Below are 22,043 nucleotides of genomic sequence, written 5' to 3'. Positions count from 1 at the left end.
CTAGTCAGCAAACTGGAAACAAAAAAACTGCATTTGAAAATGGAGGTAAGATCAGATTCAAACCAAAATGGTGGCTAATATAACAACTTTATTATGTTGTTTGTTTTAGTATCAAGCTACCTTAACTTTAGCTATTATTATACTCTCAGTTTTCAGGGCATCTCAGAACTGGGTATTAAGAACACTTTAAGGCACCTGTGGCACCTTCCCGATTTTGTGATGGGTTCATATGAATACAGCTGAAGCTTTCAGCACCTTAAAGGGCAGAAATTCCAGAGAAGCGTACAAGATACACACATTGGCTGTACTTATCAGTAGTTTGGAAATTAAGATGTTCACTTTGTTAAGCTTTTAGATCAATATTTCGTCAACATTAATGCAAGCCTTCAGACTTCCCAAGATACAGTTTTAGGATATGTGCAGTTTAAAAACAATGCATAGCTGAGATCAACTTTTATTGTTTTCTTTGCAGTCAAAAGAGCTGCAAGGCTTGTTTGGTTTATGCAGAAGCACACACTGGAGAAAATCTGACAGCACATTTCACAGTCAGAATACTCTGAAATACACACGTCAATATACAGAGAGAACAATGAAATCCTTGTCCTTGACCTCCCTAACGAAGGGATGACAAAAGGACTATTTCCAATTGTGACAATAGCTTCTGACAGTCACCTGTGCATTCCTCAAATGAGTTAAGATTATTATTTCACCCTAGGGAAAGCAAAATGGTGAGCTACTGTTAGACAGTAATTTTAATATCTTTTTGTTATAAACCTGGATCTTAATAACTAACCCAGAGGTTAAAGAGAATAATACTGGAATGCCACCGAATATTGTTTATGAAAATGGAAAGAAGCTAATTAAAGTTGTTTGGAATCAACAGAGGACGTTTATTATAAAACCATCCCAATCCAGAATGCTGGACAGTATTTTTGTGTTTGCTTTGTTGTTTTGGTTTGGTTTGGGTTTTTTTTTAAACCAAAATTCCCAAGTACCTGCTTAGAAGATCTACTGAAAAGCTTGATTAAATCCTCTACTCACTGGAGCATTTTTGAAGAATAAATGTCACCAATAAATCTATCAAAATGGACAGTAATTAAGGCTGGAAGATTTTGGTCAACAAGCCTGCAGTTCTAGACTGAAGACTGAGGATACTTTTTGCAAATTTTGTATCAGAATGCAATAATGGCCTCAGGGATCCGGCTCATTAGAGCTTCTGACCTGCAATCGCACTGCAACTTTCACTTGTATTTTGATTAGTTCACATACCTGTGATCAGGAATTTTCTCTGCTAAACCAAAGTCTCCCACTATTGCCGAGTATCCATTCTCATCATGTTTTATTAAGCAGTTCTGGAAAAAAAAAAAACAAACACAACAGAAGAGTTATTGTCTGGGCATGAAACCCATATACGGTTTGTTTTATTTATTTTTAATCTGGAACAAGACTACAAGATATTGTTTGGAAGACATTCATCTATGAGAAGCTTTTGTCTGAAAGCAACCACCCTTTTCCCCTACCCTCCCCCCTGCACAATCACATGTCTGTCAAACTTAAGATGCTGCAAACAGCCTTACACTTAGTTAATAATCCACTTAAAAACTTGCTGAGAAAGCAGGCAGCCACAAGCAGCACGTACCCAGCTAGGTTCCAGCAAGAATTAAGATGATTTAGCTCCCTACTGCTCAAGTATGCAATACATGCTCTTCACTATGACACCTTAAATTTTCTCTTTACAATTTGCCTGTACCTGACCAGAATACAAGATCAGAGCAGACTCTAAATGCCTTTGTGTATTTTGCTACATTCACTGCTGAAAAGGAACTCACTGCTTTGCAGTAGATTTTCATCAGAAAATACAAGATGTGACAAAGTTACATGTGCTTTTAGTGTCTCAAATAAAATTCTTTATTCTACAGTACATCATAAAGCATGATTTAAGGGAAAAGTCTAATAGGGAAAAGCTGTCAATCTTTTCCTTTCAGATGTGCCCTCCAGTGTCAGGAGGGAGGGCAATTTAAGGACACACACAGATAATTCTGGTCTGGCAGCATCACATCACAAGCAGGGTATTATTGATTTTTTTTTTGTTATTTATTTACAACTCTGAGAAACATGCTTTGACCATTCCAGTACCACATCTTTTCCCTTCTCACCGAATGAATCAATAGCCGACTTTCCTAAGTTTTTTTCTACCCTGCAATAGGTCGAGCAAGACAGAGAATTCATTCCCTTACCACATGCTTTGCTCTGTATCCTTCTGCAGGCAGTACAATAGCAGTGACAGGCAGCAAAACCACTGCCGACTCCTACAGAGTGGTACCCTGCATTAATTAGCTAAACAGCAGGAAACACTTTCTGGCTTTATTGTGCTTGGATGTACAAAAGCCCCTCGCTGACCTTGTCTGTATAACGCAACTACCAAGAAAAGTGAGTCCCTTGTCTAAAAGATCAAGTTCAGGTCATCACTGTTTACATTATTCAGAGATGATTGTGGCTCAGGCCGTGAAGTGAGTTTTCTTCCTGCCAATTAAAAGGTTAAGCAAGCCACTCCTGCGATCACATAAAGAAAATGCATGCCAGCCTCTTGAAACACATGCCGGGTTCCTGAGATGCAAAGTCCTGTTTGTTTAGCATGACTCAAGTATAAGTAGTACAGTTAGTTTGGGGATTCATAAACATGTACCAAGTTAAATCAACCATGCTTGCCCAAAGAGCAGCAAAGCCTCTCAGTTACGGGCTTTGTTATCTTCTATCAAAGAGCACATTCATTCAGCTTGCCTCTGTTTAAACATTTGGTCACTATAAGTGGACTTAAAACTGAGAAGGATAAAACTTTTCTGAAAAATCTTACTCAAATGATTTAGACAAGTGGAATTTCATTGTGTACCACACAGAAACAAGTTTATGAGGACACCAGAGATTTTGCAGTATACAAGAATGCTGATACTAGTTTATGTAGCAAAATATCAGGTTATTTTCTGCCATAGATTTCTCAGCAATTAAAGATGATTTGTAATTTGACATTCAAAAAAAACCTCTATGATTCATAAAAGAACTAGCTTTAAGATCTAGATTTCCTCCTTGCATTACTTTTTACTATTTACATTTTGTTCATTTTGAGTAGCAAGACTGCAGTAATTCATTTTACCTTCTGGGTTTTGTGGATTAGGGTTATTCTCCAATAACCCCTGGTCTCCAAAATTCCAGAGGAACATTTAAATCCAGGCTAAGAACTATTTTCAACATAACAAAAAATCTGTAGAAACTTTTTTACTGACCTTAAGATCTGCAATAATTTACAGGGCTGCTTTGATACCAAAAGGAGGCTTAAATGCAACATCATCCTGACAGCAAATTTTCCTTCAGCTTCTTACCAGTATGCAATCACATCCCATTAGACACCAACTGAAGATGAACATTCTTACCCCCCACCAAGCCCCAGGCAGTCTCAGCTCTCAGGTACAGCACTGAACTATTATACAAGTAGATTATTCCTAGATAAATCATACATTAAACCAATAGCACATCGAATCTAGCTGCCAAGTAACACTACCTGACAGCTCCTTCCCAGATGAGCAGGAGCTGCCTGCAGCAAAGCTAGGCTCCCTTTCAGTGCAGGCCTTTCGAGAAACCAAACAGAGCGGACACCCCACCGCTATGGGGTCCAGAGGTCCTGCAGGAGAGGCCAGTACACCATGACAAGGCAATGGGGGAAAGCCTAGGGCTACATTTCTGCTGTAACATACTGATCAATTGTTCTGCTGTGGTGGGCTGCACAATGTTAAATGACATAAAGAATGAAGCTAAACTATTCTCTCTCATTAGTGGAAGCTTGTTTTTTGGCTGCATATGAAGAAGTGCTGAGTGTGAATTTAAATTCATTAGGATACATATTCCAGTACAAGAGTGACTTTTTTATTCACACTTAAATCAGCCATGGGCAGGTGACATGCACCAGACAAAAAAATGCCAGTGTCACTGCAAATGCTCACTGTAGTGAAACTAAACTGATTTAATTCAACTGGTGCAAATTTTTATGTAGCTAAGCACCAATTTCCTGGAACCCAGAAAGGATGGAAGCCTATTCCTACTGAAATCAGTAGTAAAACCCTTCTACGAATACTAGCACGGTCAGATGTCACCTTTCAAGCCTGTACTGCTCATTCAGGACAAAGTTTTGCAGATGGTGATGCTTCATTTTGTCCTCAGATTCTCCAAGTGTTCAAGGCCAACCCTCAGCATCACCATACTCCTTCTCTATCCTTCCCACCCTAGTAAAGCCATTACACAACATTGCACCAAATCCACAGCACAGATAGTTTAGTTACCAGATTTAAGATGCAATTCATAACACAGCCCACAGTAACTGGTAGTTCGCGTGCACTCAATGAAATACATTTCTAAGCATTCACATTCTACTGCCAAGATAAATCAGGATCAAAAAATGGACAAAGCTTCATTAGAGACTAAAAGGTTGAAAAGGGCTTTTAAATTTAAGCCAGAGGTGGTAACTTAGTAGGAAAAGTACCACAGAGCATACTGCACTGTTCCTACTGACAAAGTGATACTTCTCAGTTTCTACAAAAAAGAAGATATGTGTATCAATTTGGTACGAAGAAGTTTCATTAATGGATTTTGGCACAGAGACGCAAGAGTTCAAACCCCTCTCTAGTGCAAAGAGCCTTTCTAGAACTACCTATAAGATGAAATGCCAAGCAGCTTTACAACACCGGCTTTAAGAAAACGCTTTTGACTTACTACGGCGCTATTTGTATAAGTTGCAAGGCAATAAAACATGACGACCTTCCCAAGCTTTCTCTTCGGACCTCTACAGACAGGGGATGTTCTTTCCTTTGGCAGCTCACACAGTCAAAGAGGGCAGTATTTAACTTCAGTTAGGTTCTTGAGGGTTTCCCCCCCCTGAAATGGGGACCCCATCAGACCTTCCTGAGGCAGTCTCTTAATAGAAGCAAGGAGCTCTGTACATGAGCCCTAAAGAGTTAACAGAGCTGTTTATGCAGAGACAGATGTGAAAGAACATAAAGCCCCCTTTGTGTGTTACAGGAGCTTAACATCTGCTTTGCACAGCATAATCCTACTAAGACGAATGCGGTATTCTACTCTCCCTTTTACACAAACAAAAGCGAAAATAGACTCAAGAGTTTCAGAGTTAAAAATAAGTTGCTTAGACGAAGAAACCCCATCATTTTATTTTACAGTATGACATACAAGCTAAACTCCTCAGAGTTTTTATTGCACTCCAGAAAATTCAGGAACGCTACTGCAGTGTCATTTGCAACCCTCTGATGACTGTTACTGAATTAAAATACTTAAAGGCCAGTTGAGATGTATCAGCTGTTTTTAAAGTGCTATCCCCTAGGAGAAACACCATTGATAATTAAATGTACAACAGGAAGTTTACAATACTAGATACACTTTTGAAACTAAAACCATTATGTTTAAGCAACAGGCTCCTTTTGGATCCCAAAGTACCAGTAAAAGTTTAGTATTGCAACTATCATTAGAAATAATCATCTGTAACAGCTAATTTTTGCAGTGCAAGTCCTCCCCTGCAGTGCAAAATATCCAGCTGAGAGCTTATTCTAGCACAAAGGGGACCTTACAACCGCAGCAGCAAGTATGAGACTCATCAGACAAAGGTTCTGTTCATTGCTCAGATTTTATTTTGTTTTATTTTGCGTTGAACAAGCAAACAGCACACAAGGTAGGAAGTCAGTGTATGTCACTTTCAAGCCCAAAGGCAGTAAATTTATGTTACATCAGATAATCCACAGTAATTGCTTACATGCATGATTCTGTCCCGTAGTAACTGAGACTACTCCTCTCTCAATGAAAGAAGGGTGAGCCATTACACATTTACTGTGAAGTGAAAGCAGATGTTGGCAGGAATACACACACGTACGCGCGCGCTGTGTGTGTGTATATACGTCTAGAGATTAGAATTTCTTCATAGATTTTATCATCAATGGAGCTCACAGTGTTCCCTAAAACTGCTCACAACTTACTATTGATTATAAGACCTTGTTTTCAATTGTACCTAATTCTGTAAAACTAAAAGGCATTTGTTTGGCAGTTTGCCTGTTTGTTTTTAATCAAGAGCTTTGGTATTGGGTTTTTGGGGAAGGGGGTGTTCAGCTAAGACAGCTCAGCTGCTTGGGAGAATAAACTTAGAATATGTGTTGCAAGCATTTTGAAATAATGAAAATAAAAAATCCTCAAAATGGTATCATACCATATTTGGCATGTTCTCAACTTGAAAAGTGACGAAACCTCCGTGTAAGATGCATCTTTTGCCCCCCCTGCAAAAAGTCGACTGGAACAGGACATACGCTGTGTGAGGAATTTGAAAGAGTGAATAAGGTGACAAGACAGAGCAGGAGTCCAAGCTAGGAGCTGGCAGGGACCAAGACCAGGGTCCTGAGCTAGGTTCTTGAGATGGGGAAAAAAAACCTGAAGACTATTACGAGGACATAAGAACTGCAGGCATAGCAAACAGGTGGTGGTGGTGGTGAAACAGAGCTAACCTGGAGCAGCAGAACAGGGGGAGAGCTAGAAACGGCTAAAGATACTAAAGACCAGAATGCAGAAAGATAGCTTGGCTAAAGTATCAAGCAGGAGCAATAGGAAGAGGGTAACTGCAGTCAGCCAGACAAGGAGATTGAACAATAAGGTTGGGGGGCAGAAAGGAGCAAAAGGAGGAAGAAAAGTCTTTGAACAAGGATGAAAAGCCTGACCGGAGGCTGGCATTGTACGCTAGCAGAAAGGATTGGATAGTCACAGAGCAGATATGATCAGTTTTGGAAAAATGGGCAGACTCCTAGATGTTCGCTTCTCACTGCCACGGAGTCTCTCTTATTCCTCTCTCTATTCCTGCTCCGTAGCAAAAACACACAATGTGTATTAGTAATACCAATTAACAGTAGAATCATAGAATCATAGACGTTTCCAACATTAAGGTTGGAAAAGACCTCTAAGATCATCGTGTCCAACCGTCAACCCAACACACCATGCCCACTACACCATGTCCCTAAGGGCCTGATCTACACGTCTTTTAAATACTTCCAGGGATGGTGACTCCACCACTTCCCTGGGCAGCCTGTTCCAAGGCCTGATGACTCTTTCAGTAAAGAAATTTCTCCTAATGTCCAATCTAAACCTTCCTTGGCGCAACTTGAGGCCATTTCCTCTTGTCCTATCGCTTGTTACGTGGCAGAAGAGACCAGCACCCACCTCGCTACAACCTCCTTTCAGGTAGTCGTAGAGCGCGATGAGGTCTCCCCTCAGCCTCCTCTTCTCCAGACTAAACAACCCCAGTTCCCTCAGCCGCTCCTCATAAGACTTGTGCTCCAGGCCCTTCACCAGCTTCGTTGCCCTCCTCTGGACACGCTCCAGCACCTCCATGTCCTTCTTGTAGTGAGGGGCCCAAAACTGAACACAGGATTCGAGGTGCGGCCTCACCAGTGCCGAGTACAGGGGCACGATCACCTCCCTAGTCCTGCTGGCCACACTATTTCTGATACAGGCCAGGATGCCGTTGGCCTTCTTGGCCACCTGGGCACACTGCCGGCTCATGTTCAGCCGGCTGTCAATCAGCACCCCCAGGTCCTTTTCCTCCAGGCAGCTTTCCAGCCACTCTTCCCCAAGCAGTAGCAATAAATACTAACTAAAAATACTTCATGTTACTGTAGTACATAGTTACTGTATTAACTAAAGCAGCAGACACCTCTGCCATGATTCTCAAGCTTCTAACCCTGCAAATGAAGTGCATAATGCCACTGTTTTTTTTTATATTGGTAGGAAGTTGCACACAACATATACTACATCAAAAAATTAATATTGCACAAAAGATGGGATGTAAAACTTCCTGTGAGAACTTTCATTCTTCCCCTTATGCATATGCATTAAAGTAAAGTCCTTAATTACATGATCACACCGACAGTTTTCCACCTGGCAGCCATGTTTTTTAGTGCACGCAATGGATTCACACTGACAGTGAATTGGGGCCGTACATAAAGCACTTAGACCACTATTTTCAGGACTCCGGCCACTCTTGCCACAGAAACAGTAGTGTGAAAGAAAGGCTGGGAAGAGATGAAAAAGAAAGCCTGGGCTGGAAATGAAGGTCTTCTGTCTTGTGGTTAAGACTATTGCAATATTGCCCCAGGATCTGGATTTTGGCCTTCCTCAGCATCACAGGAGGATTCTGTGACAAGGAAGCTAGTTTAACAAAATCTTTCAGAGATTGTTGCTAATCTTGTGCTTTCTCTGCCTCCAGGGGTCAAACCTGACTATTTTATAAGTGCTGTAACACTGCCTCTGAGGTCAGTGAGCATATTGCCTTGAACTTAAACATGTGTAAAATGCCAAACAGTCCAAACAAAGTCTTAAAACACATATCCAATATTCACCAATATTCTTGGTTTTCATCTGTTCTGATAAGGCTGAGTTTATTCATCTCCCTCATTCTCAAGAGATACTGTAAGAGTAAATTCCCTGATATTAGGGCAGTCGCTGGTGTAAGCTGCCAAGGAAATCAACAGTGCTTCCAGAGCAGGGTTTGAATGCAATGCAAAACAGTGTGAACAAGGTGTTGAAGGAACACTCTGTGTAGTAGTAAGATATTTGTTTTGAGGGGTGACGTACAAAAGGATTTTGCTATATTCTTTTTGCAGGCTGTACACTTCTCCCCTGTGCCTTCCCAACAGCTGTTATTTTAATTGTAGGTAACAACAGACAGAATGTTGCAAAAGCAAGTCAGATTAAGAAAAACTTTATCACAATCCACTGGCTCCTACTGAAACACTTCCAATGTTTCACATTATGATTTCTGTTTTAATGACTGCATCCTCTATGACTAAGACTTTCAGAGTTAAAATTCATAACCAGACCTCCTTGAGAATCACTGAAAAACAAAGAAAATCCTCATGACTCCAGGATGCAAATCCTCCTTGTGCACATTGCAACGAGCCCCAAATAAAAAAATTATTCACAGGGTTTGCAGTGATATGGATAGGGGACAGGGAATGAGCCAGAGGCTGATTGTCATAACCCATCATGGCTTAATCTCTGCGCAAATCTCTTTATGACAAGTCAAAAGTGAGGACACCACATTTATTGGCTTACAAAATCTAAAAGTCACCCTGCCCGCACATCTATCTGCCGGCTGGAAACAGCCAATCTGACTGCTCTTACCTTCTGACAGATTCAAGTTAGGCTGTTGCTGTCGATCAGGGCAGATCAGCTACAGCAGCCCAAGCCCAGAGCCCAAGGACTGAGCTGCTCACGACATGGGTAAGTACTGGCTGCCTGGGCAGCACACTCTCTTCTAATAAGCACTGCCTCTCTCTTTGACAGAAGGGCAGCGGGAAGGGCACCCGTGGGATGTCAGGGCTGACATCCCCCGTGGGCTGCCACATCGACTATAATGACCTACATCTATTCTTCTCTACCGTTCTTCCCTCTGGCTTTCTGCAATAGCAATGCTGTTCTGCTACTCTCCACACAGTGCAATTAGGAAGAGAGATCACCCTGCTGTACACTAATTGTCAAAACCACTTATTTTTCAATCTTAGATTGGCAGGGGACAGGAACTTTTCCTTCTTTAAGTTTTTATGCATCCAGTACATAGACACATATAATGCTACTGTCAGAGCAAGACAACTCTGCTGCCATAACCGACAGAATAAACTTTATGTATTCATGCCACCTACTCCAGAAAGCTGCAGGAATTAGAGGTTTGTCAGAAACAGAAGAGGAAAGGCGGAAGTATGGGTCTAAATTAATCCCGAATAATTTTTACAGTAAAATTCATATTAGAGGGATAATTTGCAGTGGGCTATTGTGTTAAGTGTAATAGGTAAACCATGGAGACATTACTGCACAGAAAGTCTCAGTTTCATTCTGTTCATAGTTCAGTCAAGGCCAGCAAGTTTCCTAGAAAAATACCTCACTCTCCCATCCCGCAAACTCAGTGTCTGTTCTGACTTTTGCAGACGTCTAAATCCTTGTCTTTGCCTTCATTTGATTAATAAAGCCATCAGATCAATTACTGAAGTTTACCAAAGAAAGAAGGATAATACAGAACAGTATTGAATCTGCCCTTGTTCAATCCAGATCACAATTCTCTCCCAAGGAAAGAGCCCATCACATCTTCCTTCAGCTTGCTCACACATTGACTATTTACTAGGAAGAATGAAGACAACTCATCCCACCACCAGTACAAACCTGGTAAATAAAAATACAAGGTACCTGCTCAAGCAGTAGCCAAAAGCCACAGTCTGAGAGTTGAAAATTTTGGTGACAGGTTTTTGCTATGATTATTATCTTAAATTTTTTGCTTTGGAACAAAGTGACTTCTTTAAAACTTAGCCAGCCAGCAGCAAACATCTGCCCAAAAGGAGAGCCATTTGCCCAACAGATTTAATTTTAAAGTATATTTCATCAATACAATAATACACTAATAAAATTCACAAGTACCCAGGCGTTTAAGGCCAGGTGTTTCATCTACTTCCATTCCCAAACAGAACAAGCAAATGCATACATCTCCTCAAAAATTTAAAAAATTAAATTTAAAAAAAACCCAACCAAACAAAACCAACCCAAAAAACCCAAGAAACTGGAAAATACAGAATATAGCTGATGACTTAAACTTTTATCCTGACAGCTTCCAACATGACCCACACAGACACTATACCGTTAGTGCTAACAGCCATCCAAATATAGTATAATTGCTAGTAAATTCTTAGGGTTGGGTTTGGTTTGTATGTTTTTAAATAACCCTTACTACTTCCTGTGGCCACCGATGAGTTTGCTATTGCAGTGAAATCATGCACTCCTCCCAGCGGGTGCGTTCTCTAAACAATTGACATACAACAATAGATAACATTGAAGCATTGGTAGGGCACCTCCGGAGAATGACATACAATTATGTAAAGCTTTGAACAAAGGCATTCACAGAGGTCTCAGGAAATGGATTTTCATATGACTAGCCATCACAGTACATGTTACGATAAATGCTGCAGGCACAGAGTTCTCCTTGGCTACTTTGGTTCCTTGCAGTAACTCTACTTCCCCACTCTTAAATGTACTAAAATACATCCTCAACTGAAAAAAAAAAAAAAAGGGAGAACACCAAGTTATTTTTTCAGTTATTTTTACGCATCTCTTATCTGCACACTCCAAGGTGACTGAAATGGAGCTTTCTGTCAAAGTGACATGACTTCAAGTCTGGGCATTTTTCATAAATTTTATATTCTTCCTTGCAGAATTCAGCACCTTTCACTTGAAAGGACACCCAAGGAAGTATTTTATGACCTCACTGAAATATTTCTTTCACCTACCAGTTGAACTATTCTTTTTTTCCCCTTGGCTAAATGCACATTCTTCATCTGTTTAACACTGCACTGAGGCAGCTTTAAAAAAACTAAAACTGTATGGAGGACTAGTAGTCACTTGCATTTGCAAACACACTGTGCTGTGTTTTTATTTTTAAAAGCTGTTTCTAATCTTAAAAAACAGCTTCTTTTAGGCTAAGATAACATTCTTCTGGATGCTTTTGACTGAATTGATATTATGAAGCCTTCCCAAGAACAGTTTTGGAGTACTTTCATGTTGCAAGTCTGCAGTGAGCTTAAACTAGCTCATTAGCTCCAGACAACAGGACAGACAGGACAGCAAAGCCCTCAACACAGGCTGCAACGGATGGCAAGACCCAGTGCGAATACTGAGGCAATTTGTTCACAGAGCTTAGTGCTCCTATCTCAATATTTCTAGCTGAGCTTGAATTAGCTAGATACTTCAGCCAACTAAATTCATAAAAGTTTTCACCAAAGCCGTTAAAAAAAAAAAAAAAGTATGTCCATTGAAAACTCTGCCACTGAAATATCATTCTAGAGGAAATTTTGAAATTTGAAAATTTTATGTAAACGGTTTTGATCTTATTGACTTCAGAAATGAAAGAAATACAAACCAGGATTGTGGACAACACTTAGTGCTAAATTAGTAATGAAAGGTGTCACTCTTCCTACTGAAGATGATTTGTGAAATACATGGGAAAACAAAAACAACAAGGAGATTTTAAAGTGCGTTTGTAATAATCTCCTCAATTTGGGTTCTTTATATGATTGACCTGCTCCAAATGTTAGATTGTTACACTAATTATCCAGGGATTTAAATACTTTACTGAACCATAATTCAGAACTAAAAAAATCTGCAGCTGCTTTCTGAATTCATTCCTAATCTGAATTCATTTAAGGAATGACCTTCCTTCACGATAGTTATTTCTCCAGTTCCCATACAAACTATCAACATGTTTTAAGGAAAGTTTTAATCCTATAAATTGTATTTCAATTTTTCTCAAAATATCTTAGATCACACCATATGTAATAGTAGTTCTCTGCTGGAAGAAGGAGAAAGAATCAAACAACCAGTTATAGTACCTTCATTAAAAAGTTCCCTTAATTTTATAAACAGTACCTTAGATGTAAGGTCTCGGTGGAAAATGCCTTTATAGTGAAGATAACTGATTCCCATAGCAATGTCATATGCCAGTTTCACCCTCACTGTCCAGGGCAGATGCTGGTTACTGTCTAATAGCTGTTCCAGGTTACCACAGTTGATGTACTGAAAAGACAAAGCAACATTTGTAATTAATTATTTAACTTCATATATTGTCAGGAATGTAAAATTCATCATTACACAAGTGTCCTCAACTCAGCTACACATTAAAAACTTTTTTTTTTCTTAAGGGCTAGGCAGCCACAAAATCTGCAGATCAAGAGAGGCTGAAAATGTCTCCCTCCACCATCTGTACCAATGCATTTATATTAAAGATGCATGCAACAGCCACCACTGCATTAACTCTATGGTATTTAAATACTGTTTTTTAAATAGACCCTTCAGAAACACCTACAATATAATATCACCCTCTCATTTCAGTGTGAGGAATATAAGGGCAAAAAGGATGAAGAGCTGGCTCTCATACAGAACAAGTCAACAAAGAGAGGCCTAAGTATCCAAGTGTAGGTCACAGAGCCTGATCAAGTTCTCAGATATCAATTCTCTAAACTGAAGCAGCATCAAAGAAAAATTTTACAAAATGTTGCTGTAAGTTACATTTTTTCACTGCTGTATCTACCTACAAGTCCTAATCGGCAATCTGATTCCCACTGTGTTCAGTATTACATCAATCCCTTCAAATGGCAGCCCTCATGAAAACGAACCTACATTAAGTGTAAGATAAATGCTACAAGAGAGAGTGAAATAAAGCAGCACCCAAATGATGCTAAGTAATATAACCCAGGGTTAAGACATGGCAGCTCCACTGCTCAAATAATCATTACAGCAACAGCGGGCTTTGCTTTACGTATAGACCCTTTATACCACAACATGTTTGAGTAGCTTCTTGTTTCACTCCCAGTCTCAGTTCCCTCACCAGCGACAATGCAAAAAGACTAGCTCACTCCGGAAGGAAAACCTGACAGTAATGCAGCAACTTCTCTCAAGAAAATCCAAGCAAAGCAGACAGGATAATTTGCTCCCAAGCCTGGTCCAAGCATGTAACACTGCAGCAGGCTGCAGCAACTTTGCTCCTCTGTGCCTCTCTCTCAAGAGGCTTTGCACTTTCCTGTGTCATTCACCCGGACAAAACAAGTACCACCATTATCACGTTAAAATTAAAATTGTAATTGCAGCTCTTCTTATTTCAGAAACTTTGAACTTGCTTGTATTTTGTTGGGCTTCGTTGTGTCTTGGAGCCTGGGGCACAAGGCAAAGGTAAACCACCCACCATGCAGTGTGGATGTAGCTGATCTCCTCACACTATGCTATAGCAAGGAAAGGGCACGCATAAGCCAGACTCTACTAGTAAGTCCAGGGGTCATGGCTCACCTCCGGGACAGTCTACAAAAAACAACTTCTTCCTTACAGTTAGGCCCTGTCTTTTTCTGAGCTCACCAGTTAATTTTGAAAACCTTTTTCAGCAGATATGCAAGTTTCACAAGTAACTATTTAACAAGGCTAAATTGTTTGGGCAGATGAGGCACAAACCAATTTTAACTGCCACCAAGCTCACAGGGAGGGGGCACCACAAAACAGTGTGGGGCTCCACTGCTCCCCTCGGCTACCCTGCACATCCCCCGGGAACTGGGTTCATCCCAGCCCATGCACAGCAGCACATCTCACTGGCAGTCCAGGATGTGACCCCTCTCTCCCGCCACTCTCTCTCGCAGAAGCTTTGTCAACTGCTGGACAAGCCGGGAAGTACACATGCCGCACATGGACACAGTGGGCACTAAGCAGTCTCACCCTCAGCATTTGCTTTCCTCCTTTTAAATATGAACCTTTGGCCTGATCACAGTGCTGTGCATCCACCTTTTGTCCTTGAGCAACAATCAAGGCAAAGGGTGAGTACAAGAGTTACTTCTTTGTACTCAAATGTTCTTCAAAGATGATTAATTGGCTCCAATCTGGGCCAGATTTTACATGTCAACTACCTTCTCATATCAAAGGAGGCAATCCCCCAAAAGGTGCCTGGGTCTAGGAAATGCTCCAATATTTAGCAATTTCATGTTCTTATGACTACTTCAAGATGCTGTTTCATATCTGTTGCATTAGGCTAACAGCAGGAGAAAGAGTGCAATGATATACAGGAAAGGATTTCAAAATAAGGTACAGAGAAACAGAATGCTTCCTCGTATTGACTATTTCTAGACCGAACAGGCAAAAAGTATTTGTATTTTTCAATTAGGCAAGAAAAGCTCCTGAATTCTAGAGCATAATCTGACTCACATTTTAAAATGCACTGTCCTGTTCTTAAATAGTATAATTTTCTATCAAACTGTTCTCTTTTGTGCTGAAGTCAAGATAATTTAATTACTCAGAAATTTGTGCCTAGTGCATATCGTTTTGCAAAATAAAATGCCTGCTGGTACCTCTCCAAAATCAAGGCAAACAAGACTTAACACACCAATGATAAAAATCAAATGTTTGGGACTGCTATAGCCCAGGCACTGCAGCTCCGAGGGAAGGGAGTTGATCAGATGACTACACTGGAAACCAGAAATTGCAGGCTGGTGCAAGCCAGAGATCCAAAACAATCTGGCTGTTATGCTAGGAGTTCGTGTGTCAGGAGAGCGGAGCAGCTCTGGAACAGGTCACTCAGAGGCTATGCAATCTCCATCCTTGGAGATTTTCAAGACCAACTAGACAGAGCTGCAGCCAACCTGACTCAGTGTTGGAAACAATGATGCTTTGAGCTTTTCCAACTTCGATCTTTCTTTCTCATTGCTTTTATTTGAACCCCTAAGGGAGCTAGATGACCTTATAGAGCACTGAAGAAAAAAAAACCACATTGCTCAATATAATTAGATTTGGGTTTTTTTAAATCACAAGTTGCTAGCATGCTTAAGGAAAAGATGGTGAATAAGATTTCTACATCAACTTCTTATATTTTCCCAGCCTCCTTGGAACAGTGCGAGCAGCACTTCTCATCCACTTATGTTTAAATCAGAACAATATTGACCAACCTGGACCAGAATGCACTAAAGCACCTAGCTCAATAACCCAATTATAAAGTGACACTTATCAATTGTCTCAAACCATTTCACCTTTCTGACTGGGCAATAACAGACCGTCCATATAGCACTACCATACTTGAATTCATTGGCAAGAGAATGCAAGGGGGAAGGGAATCACTGGCCTGGTTTTCTATTTTGGTTAGGGTTAAACTGTGCCATACCATGACAGTAATTGCTCCAGAAATGCTAATAAATAAAACAAGCAACCCATAAGAGTATTGACATACATACTGACAGTAATTGCTCCAGAAATGCTAATAAATAAAACAAGCAACCCATAAGAGTATTGACATACATACTGAAATGTGACAATAGCTAGCTTCCATTTTAAGCATGCTCATGCTTTCCTTTTCGATAAAGTAGCCTACTGATTTGATCCATTTTGCCATATTGTTAAGTGTATCTAATATATCTATTCCCCCAGCACCCTTCCAGCCAAATGGGCTTGTACAGTCATTCACCCATCTTAACTGCAAGGACTGGATTCTAGCATGGGCTGGGTGAAAATTGACACAAACATAGGACACAGCATGCATGAGCTGCAAGAGCAAGAATCAAACCTGACTCTAGCCCATATACAAAACCCGCTAGGCCTCCCATCTGAAACTGCCACCTGGCAAGTGCTCAGACCACATTTATTAGAGATGTGAGCTCTGGTTTTGGCTTAATTTCTAGTGTACTTCTGTGAAACACCGCAGGCTAATCATCAAGTGAACAACTGAACTAAGATTTTCCTACAGACATCATTAAGACTCTAGTTGATCTCAGATTTTAGCTGGCCAGCAGGCAATATTTGCATGCAGAGTCCTGAATTGTCCCTAAGGCAAGCATCACACAGAGTTCAGTGTTCCCTCAGTGTCACATAAGTAATCCAATTCTTCCGGTCATTCAGGCTGATAATGCAAACAGTCAGCCTGATGGCCTATTTTTTTCAGAGCCCTTCAACAATGCCTTTTCGGAACAGATGCAAAATTATGTATATTATTTCCTAATTGCCAGTGCAACTGAAAGAAAAATACTTGTTCTCAATCTCTTACTAGCACAAACCAGCTCTGTGTGGTAAGAATATCCCAAAGGATAGTAAGTGCACCTCTCCCAAAGAGAATACTGGATTTTATTTTGCCCCTGAAACATTTCAGTGCTGGTAAAGTAAGACTACAGTGCACACATCATCTCAAAGCATTATTCTACTACAACAACAACAGCCATTGCGTAAGTGTACAAGCAATGGGAGCAGAGATCTGATCAGGCTACGACAATGAAAGCAAAGGACACTACATTTCATAAAGAGACCTCACACCTAAATGGAGCAGTGTTCAGACCTTTTCAAACTCTGTGTCATCAGGTTGCAGTGAAACAGCTACCTGTTATTCCTGCTGCTAGCTTTTTGTCATGTAACAGGACACCAACAGCCAGTTTATCCAGTTGCCAGAGTCTGAAAGTAACTGCTTTAGCTTGTTTATTTTTGCATTTACTACAAATCAAGACAGTAAATTGAACACTGGTTTAAAAGACCCTGGCATTTTAGCCCATGAAAATATTCTTTCCTACGTGGTAAGAGCTCATGCTTTTGTTGCTAGAACAGGAGTTCAGCAAAACTGTATTTTTTACACCATTTCCAAACCTTATGAAAGACGGCAGTAGCTTCTTTGAAGGACAAGTTACCCAGAAGCTCAGCCAAGCATAGATGCGTTCTGGATCAGAGAGCCTTGAGGAGGCTTCTGATGTTATAGCTTAATGCTCTGAAATGCAAAAGCAGTAGTATATAACCCTTTCCCACACAACAGTCAGGGCATACGGAAACATGCTATTTTAACCTAAGAATAGGATAATAGGACTGCTTCCTTGCAAGACACTTGCAGTCACATTATCAGACTCAAGCATATGAAATGAGGAATGGAATGAAATTCAGCATATAATGCTACTTACACGTAGCATTACACGCTTCATTTCAAGAGACTAATACTAAACTTCAGCTGTCAGATTTTAGCCTTCAAAATTCAAAATAAATGTCTGAACACACTAATATGAGAACTAGAAGCTTTGAAAGAAAAGGCGCATCAGATTCACATGATTCCAACAGTTATTGCTCAAAAACAAACTCCAAATATTGCCAAGTCTGAGGGGGAAGACTGAAGGGAATTGCAAAGAGTTTTCAATGCTATTTTGAAAACCAATGCTGTTTCAATATGTAGGTCTAATAAAAATAAGCCACCAGCTACTGCACAGGAAAGCCAAGAAAAAAGTTAGCCTGCCATTTACTCAGCTTTAAATGTCACTGCTTGCCATTCAAAAAGCAACAAATAACCACAAGACACCCCTATACGGTAGCCCAACTGTTGCTAAAGGCAACACATTAAGCGGTTAAGAAAAGTAGGTGTGGAGAATGCATTTAAGATGATAGACCAAATGAGGTAAGTAAAGAATAAGAACTCCGGGGACCCAGAACACTACAAGACAAACACTGAGATAGCAATGAATGAATATACTGGAGAAGCCGAATGAAAAAAAACAGGCAGAGAAACACAAGGAAAGAGAAACTAGAATCGTGGCTGTAGCACCTTCAGTGTGGAGAAGTAAGAGAGATGTCAGAGCAAAAGCCAGACTACCTAGTTGGACTCTAAAGGGAGACCTGGAAAGCAAAATAGTAACATTGCAGGCATTGGCGACAAATGCATTGAAGCAGTGTCAAAAGAGATAGAGCTTGCATATTTGTATCATTTCTAATGCTGGAAGTAAGAAGGTAACTGTTGTGCCTCATAAAAGAAAGTTGAGATCTTTTCACTCACTCAGCTTTCTGTAGAAGTTTTAAAAAAAGTTTTAAATCAATTATTTCAAGGAGGACACAACCTAATCTTCAGTTCTCATATGTTTAACAGTCATCTGTCACACTCAGCACACTCTTAAGTGACTACTTTGAAGGCTTCTTGCTGCAAGACAACAAGCCAATGTACCCCTGCCACAACTGACATAATTAGCTACAGTGGGAGGACTGGAAATTTCCTCATTTCCCCCAACTGTTTTCATTAACTTCAACTGTGCAGAACTGGAAAAGAAAGACAGTATCAGTATGTTCAACACTGCAATATGAGATACTACAAGTTGATAACACTGAGATTGACGACCAGATTAAATTGACCTTTTTTTTGTTTTAAGTTAGATCATAGACCTTCACTTGTTCAAAAAAACAGTTTAAAAATCTACAAAACCACTTCACCCAAGTACCTCTGAGCAGTAACCTTCCCTTTCCATTAAATACCTAACACATTGATTGCACCAAACAAAATAAATTAAACTTTAAAACAGAAAAAGTTGGATGTTTAATTTGGGCTGTACGAGTATACTTTTGGACAGCAAGAGAACTAATGTCACCAGGGAGAAAACCACAACTACCGAAAGAGTCAGAACACACAGGTGAAGCAAGCACATTTCAGAACAAAACTCAAAACTTTTTCATGAGAGACCAGAAGGGCTCAAATGGCTAGGAAAAATAGCCTGATTGAAAGGACAGAAGAAAAGCCAGAAGTCTTCCTCTACAGGTCACTTTTTTCCCCCTGCTCCTCAGTTGCTGAAAACCAAAAGAAAAAAAGTCTGTAACCTAAAGTCAATTTCTCTTCTGCATTTCAACCAATACAAACAATTCAGTTCTTTAATAAAAAATGATGTATTTTCTGTAAAGGTGTTAACCATTACAGGATTAAAATAATCTTGCTTTAAAAAGTGTCAGCTATTCATAGAAGAGAGGGCAAGCTTCCTCATGCAATTGCCATAGCCCAGTTACTCATCAGAACTCAGAACCAAAAGCCAAGAAACACAACAGATCTACCTCTCTTCTTTCGTGTCAGCTGTGGCATTGATTGATTCACTGGCTCCTCCTTCTAAAAAGGCATGTACAGGCACGGCTGATTTTATAAGGGCAAACAAGAATTAACATGCACTAACTCAGGAAGGAGCTGTAATGAAAACCATTTGTTGCATTCCAAACATTCAAGTGCTGGCATGGAAAAGAATATGGCAAGATTTGTCTTCCTTTAATTCTCTACATCCAACAGCTCTTATGGTCAGCATGCAGAATTTATCCCTTTCCTGTCATTCCATTCCATCAAAATTCAATGTTCACTTGCTTGCCTGCTGCTAGAAACAGATTACTGTAAATAAGACTTCAACTGCAGGCACATAGCAACAATGCACTATTGCAATCCATACATATGAAGTAAGGTTTATGGACTTTCGCTTACTCATATTCAGGTTTGAAATACTTCAGGAAATAAGCTTATTTTGTTGGAACCGGAAAACACTCCCAGTATATCTATACAAACTGACCTTGATAACCATTTTTCCTGTAATTATATTAGTAGAAAAAACAGAAAGCAAAGGCAGCCTAACAAAAAACTTCCATTTATAATCCGAAGTCACAACCATTTGGATACTAAGTAGAGCCTAGTTTCAGTGCAGATAAGAATCTGGGATATGGCAAGCTAGCAATGGCATAAATTAGCACACAGGCACAGAAGAGAAAGTACCTTGTTGCTGACACAGGCAAGAGAAACAGCATCTCTACAATAACACTTCTGTTAAGAGCAGAAGGCTCCATCCATAATGTCAGCATTTTGAACATACTGCACACTCAGTTCTGCCTAGAAGCAAGCTGTAGCCCCTGACAAGGAGCCTCTTATTTAAGGTCTTTCTCACCTTCCCCACAAAGATACCAGCAGTAGCAGCCCACGGATTATATACCTGCAAGATTCCAGATAAATAACCTGTTCACTTCATTTTTTGAAGTCTGTAAAACAGCTACAAGGATCTACTGAGTGCAAAAGTTATAGGGCACACACACACACCTCTCATAGTACAAACTCTGTTTAAATTCTGCACAAGGAATACTGTTTTCGAGCTGTTTCAGAGTGCTTCTCCAAGCCTCAACACTCCAGCTGTGCCGCAATGTCCATTTACATTTGAGGGTGCTCAAACACTTTATTGGCTATTATAGAATGCACCAAGATCCCCTATTACAAGTGTTGTGCAAAACCAAACATTAAAGGGATTTTCTTGTACAACTCAGTTTCTGAATGGTTTGGATGGCTGATAAGTAAAGTGAAATGAGGAAGTGGAACTACAAAACACTTGTTAATTCAAGAGTATGCTTCCTGGGGTCCAGGAAGTGGGGTGGGGGGAGGAAGAGAAAGCACTACAAACAAACTGAATTTACTGGAAAATATATAAGAAAAAAATCCCAGACAAAAAGTTAAAGGGTCAGCATCACAGTATCTATTTGGATTGCATCTCTTGATACGCACAGGTAACAGGAAAATCTAGTCCTCAAGGCAGTATTCAGTTCTCCTTCCCCCTCTCCCCCTCATACCATAATAGTTGAGAAACTTGCATCTTCTCACTCTTACTAACCTAGACATATTTCCAGGATATCAGAAAGCAAGAATAAAAGAATTGCAGGGGTTGCAGTTCAAGAATGTTTTTCTCTTTTGCTTGAGACAATGGCAAACGGTCCAGTAGGCTTACAATGAGTGTCAAAACACTGACACTAAAAATCACTCCCCCAAAAAACCCCACACAACACACACACCCCCTCCACCCGCATGTGTGTGCCACACACATGCAGGGAAGGGAGAGAAGGAATGAGACAATGGAGCTTGCCATTTGCAGTTCAACATTTATCTGCCTCTTATCTTACTTTCTTCTATCCTTGAGACATTCTAAGAAGGAGGAAGGGGTTACCACCAGAAAGATATTTAGCAGGCCTTCCTCAGAACACAACATATTTAGATGCATCTATCTCAATTAAAACATTAAATAAAAAAAGGTTCCTTGTGCGCTATTACAGGCTCTGAAGTGATGAAACAAGTCAATCATCCTCCTACGAGAGGGCAAAAAAAGAATTAAATCCAACATATAGCCTGTGTAGCCAAGATTTAACAAAAAAAAAAGAAAGAAGGCAGGCAAGAAAGAAGGCAGGCAGAGAAAAGGAGGTTTAACCATGAGCTCTTAAGCTCATACATAGGCATTTAAGAAAAAGACTAGAATTCAAAAGCTTGCATGTTTAGAAGTTCTCACTGAAATAACTGGTTGCTCATCATTTCTGATCTAGCACCTGCATGCATAAATATAGACTGTGCGCCTGAAGTTAGACTCATATTTTCAAAGTCTTGGCTTCTGTCTTTACATGAGGATTTCTTTAGTGTCTCTGATTATAGTACTTTTTATGTCTGAACTTTCTTCTCCATGAAAACCCACCCTCCTCTCCTCGCCTAACCACATACTGCAAATGCATCTAGCAGTTTCCCTGTGCCTTCAGCACAACGCAGTGCTTACACAGCTTTCATTGCTTGTCTGCTTTTGGTAAAAGGAGAGACTTTCTCTGTAGAGTTGTCCCCAATGTGTTTAATTTACCTGGTCACCACCAACCCACAGTAGGTTTCTTCTTTAACT

The 22,043-nt window shown here is 40.1% G+C and overlaps 1 protein-coding gene across 1 annotated transcript in view; it reads right to left on the bottom strand.

Annotated features, from left to right (window-relative positions):
* Positions 1–22,043, bottom strand: part of LOC142084844 (uncharacterized) — a 94,079-nt gene that overhangs the window by 27,322 nt on the left and 44,714 nt on the right. Inside the window, 2 exon segments of the mRNA XM_075155937.1 lie at positions 1,270–1,352; positions 12,499–12,645. Coding sequence (XP_075012038.1) covers positions 1,270–1,352; positions 12,499–12,645 — 230 coding nt within the window.

The sequence above is a fragment of the Calonectris borealis genome, chromosome 8 (genome assembly GCF_964195595.1).
Source record: "Calonectris borealis chromosome 8, bCalBor7.hap1.2, whole genome shotgun sequence".
NCBI lineage: Eukaryota > Metazoa > Chordata > Aves > Procellariiformes > Procellariidae > Calonectris > Calonectris borealis.
The sequence above is the reverse complement of the archived record's forward strand: the minus strand, read 5'-3'. Positions and strand labels throughout refer to the sequence as shown.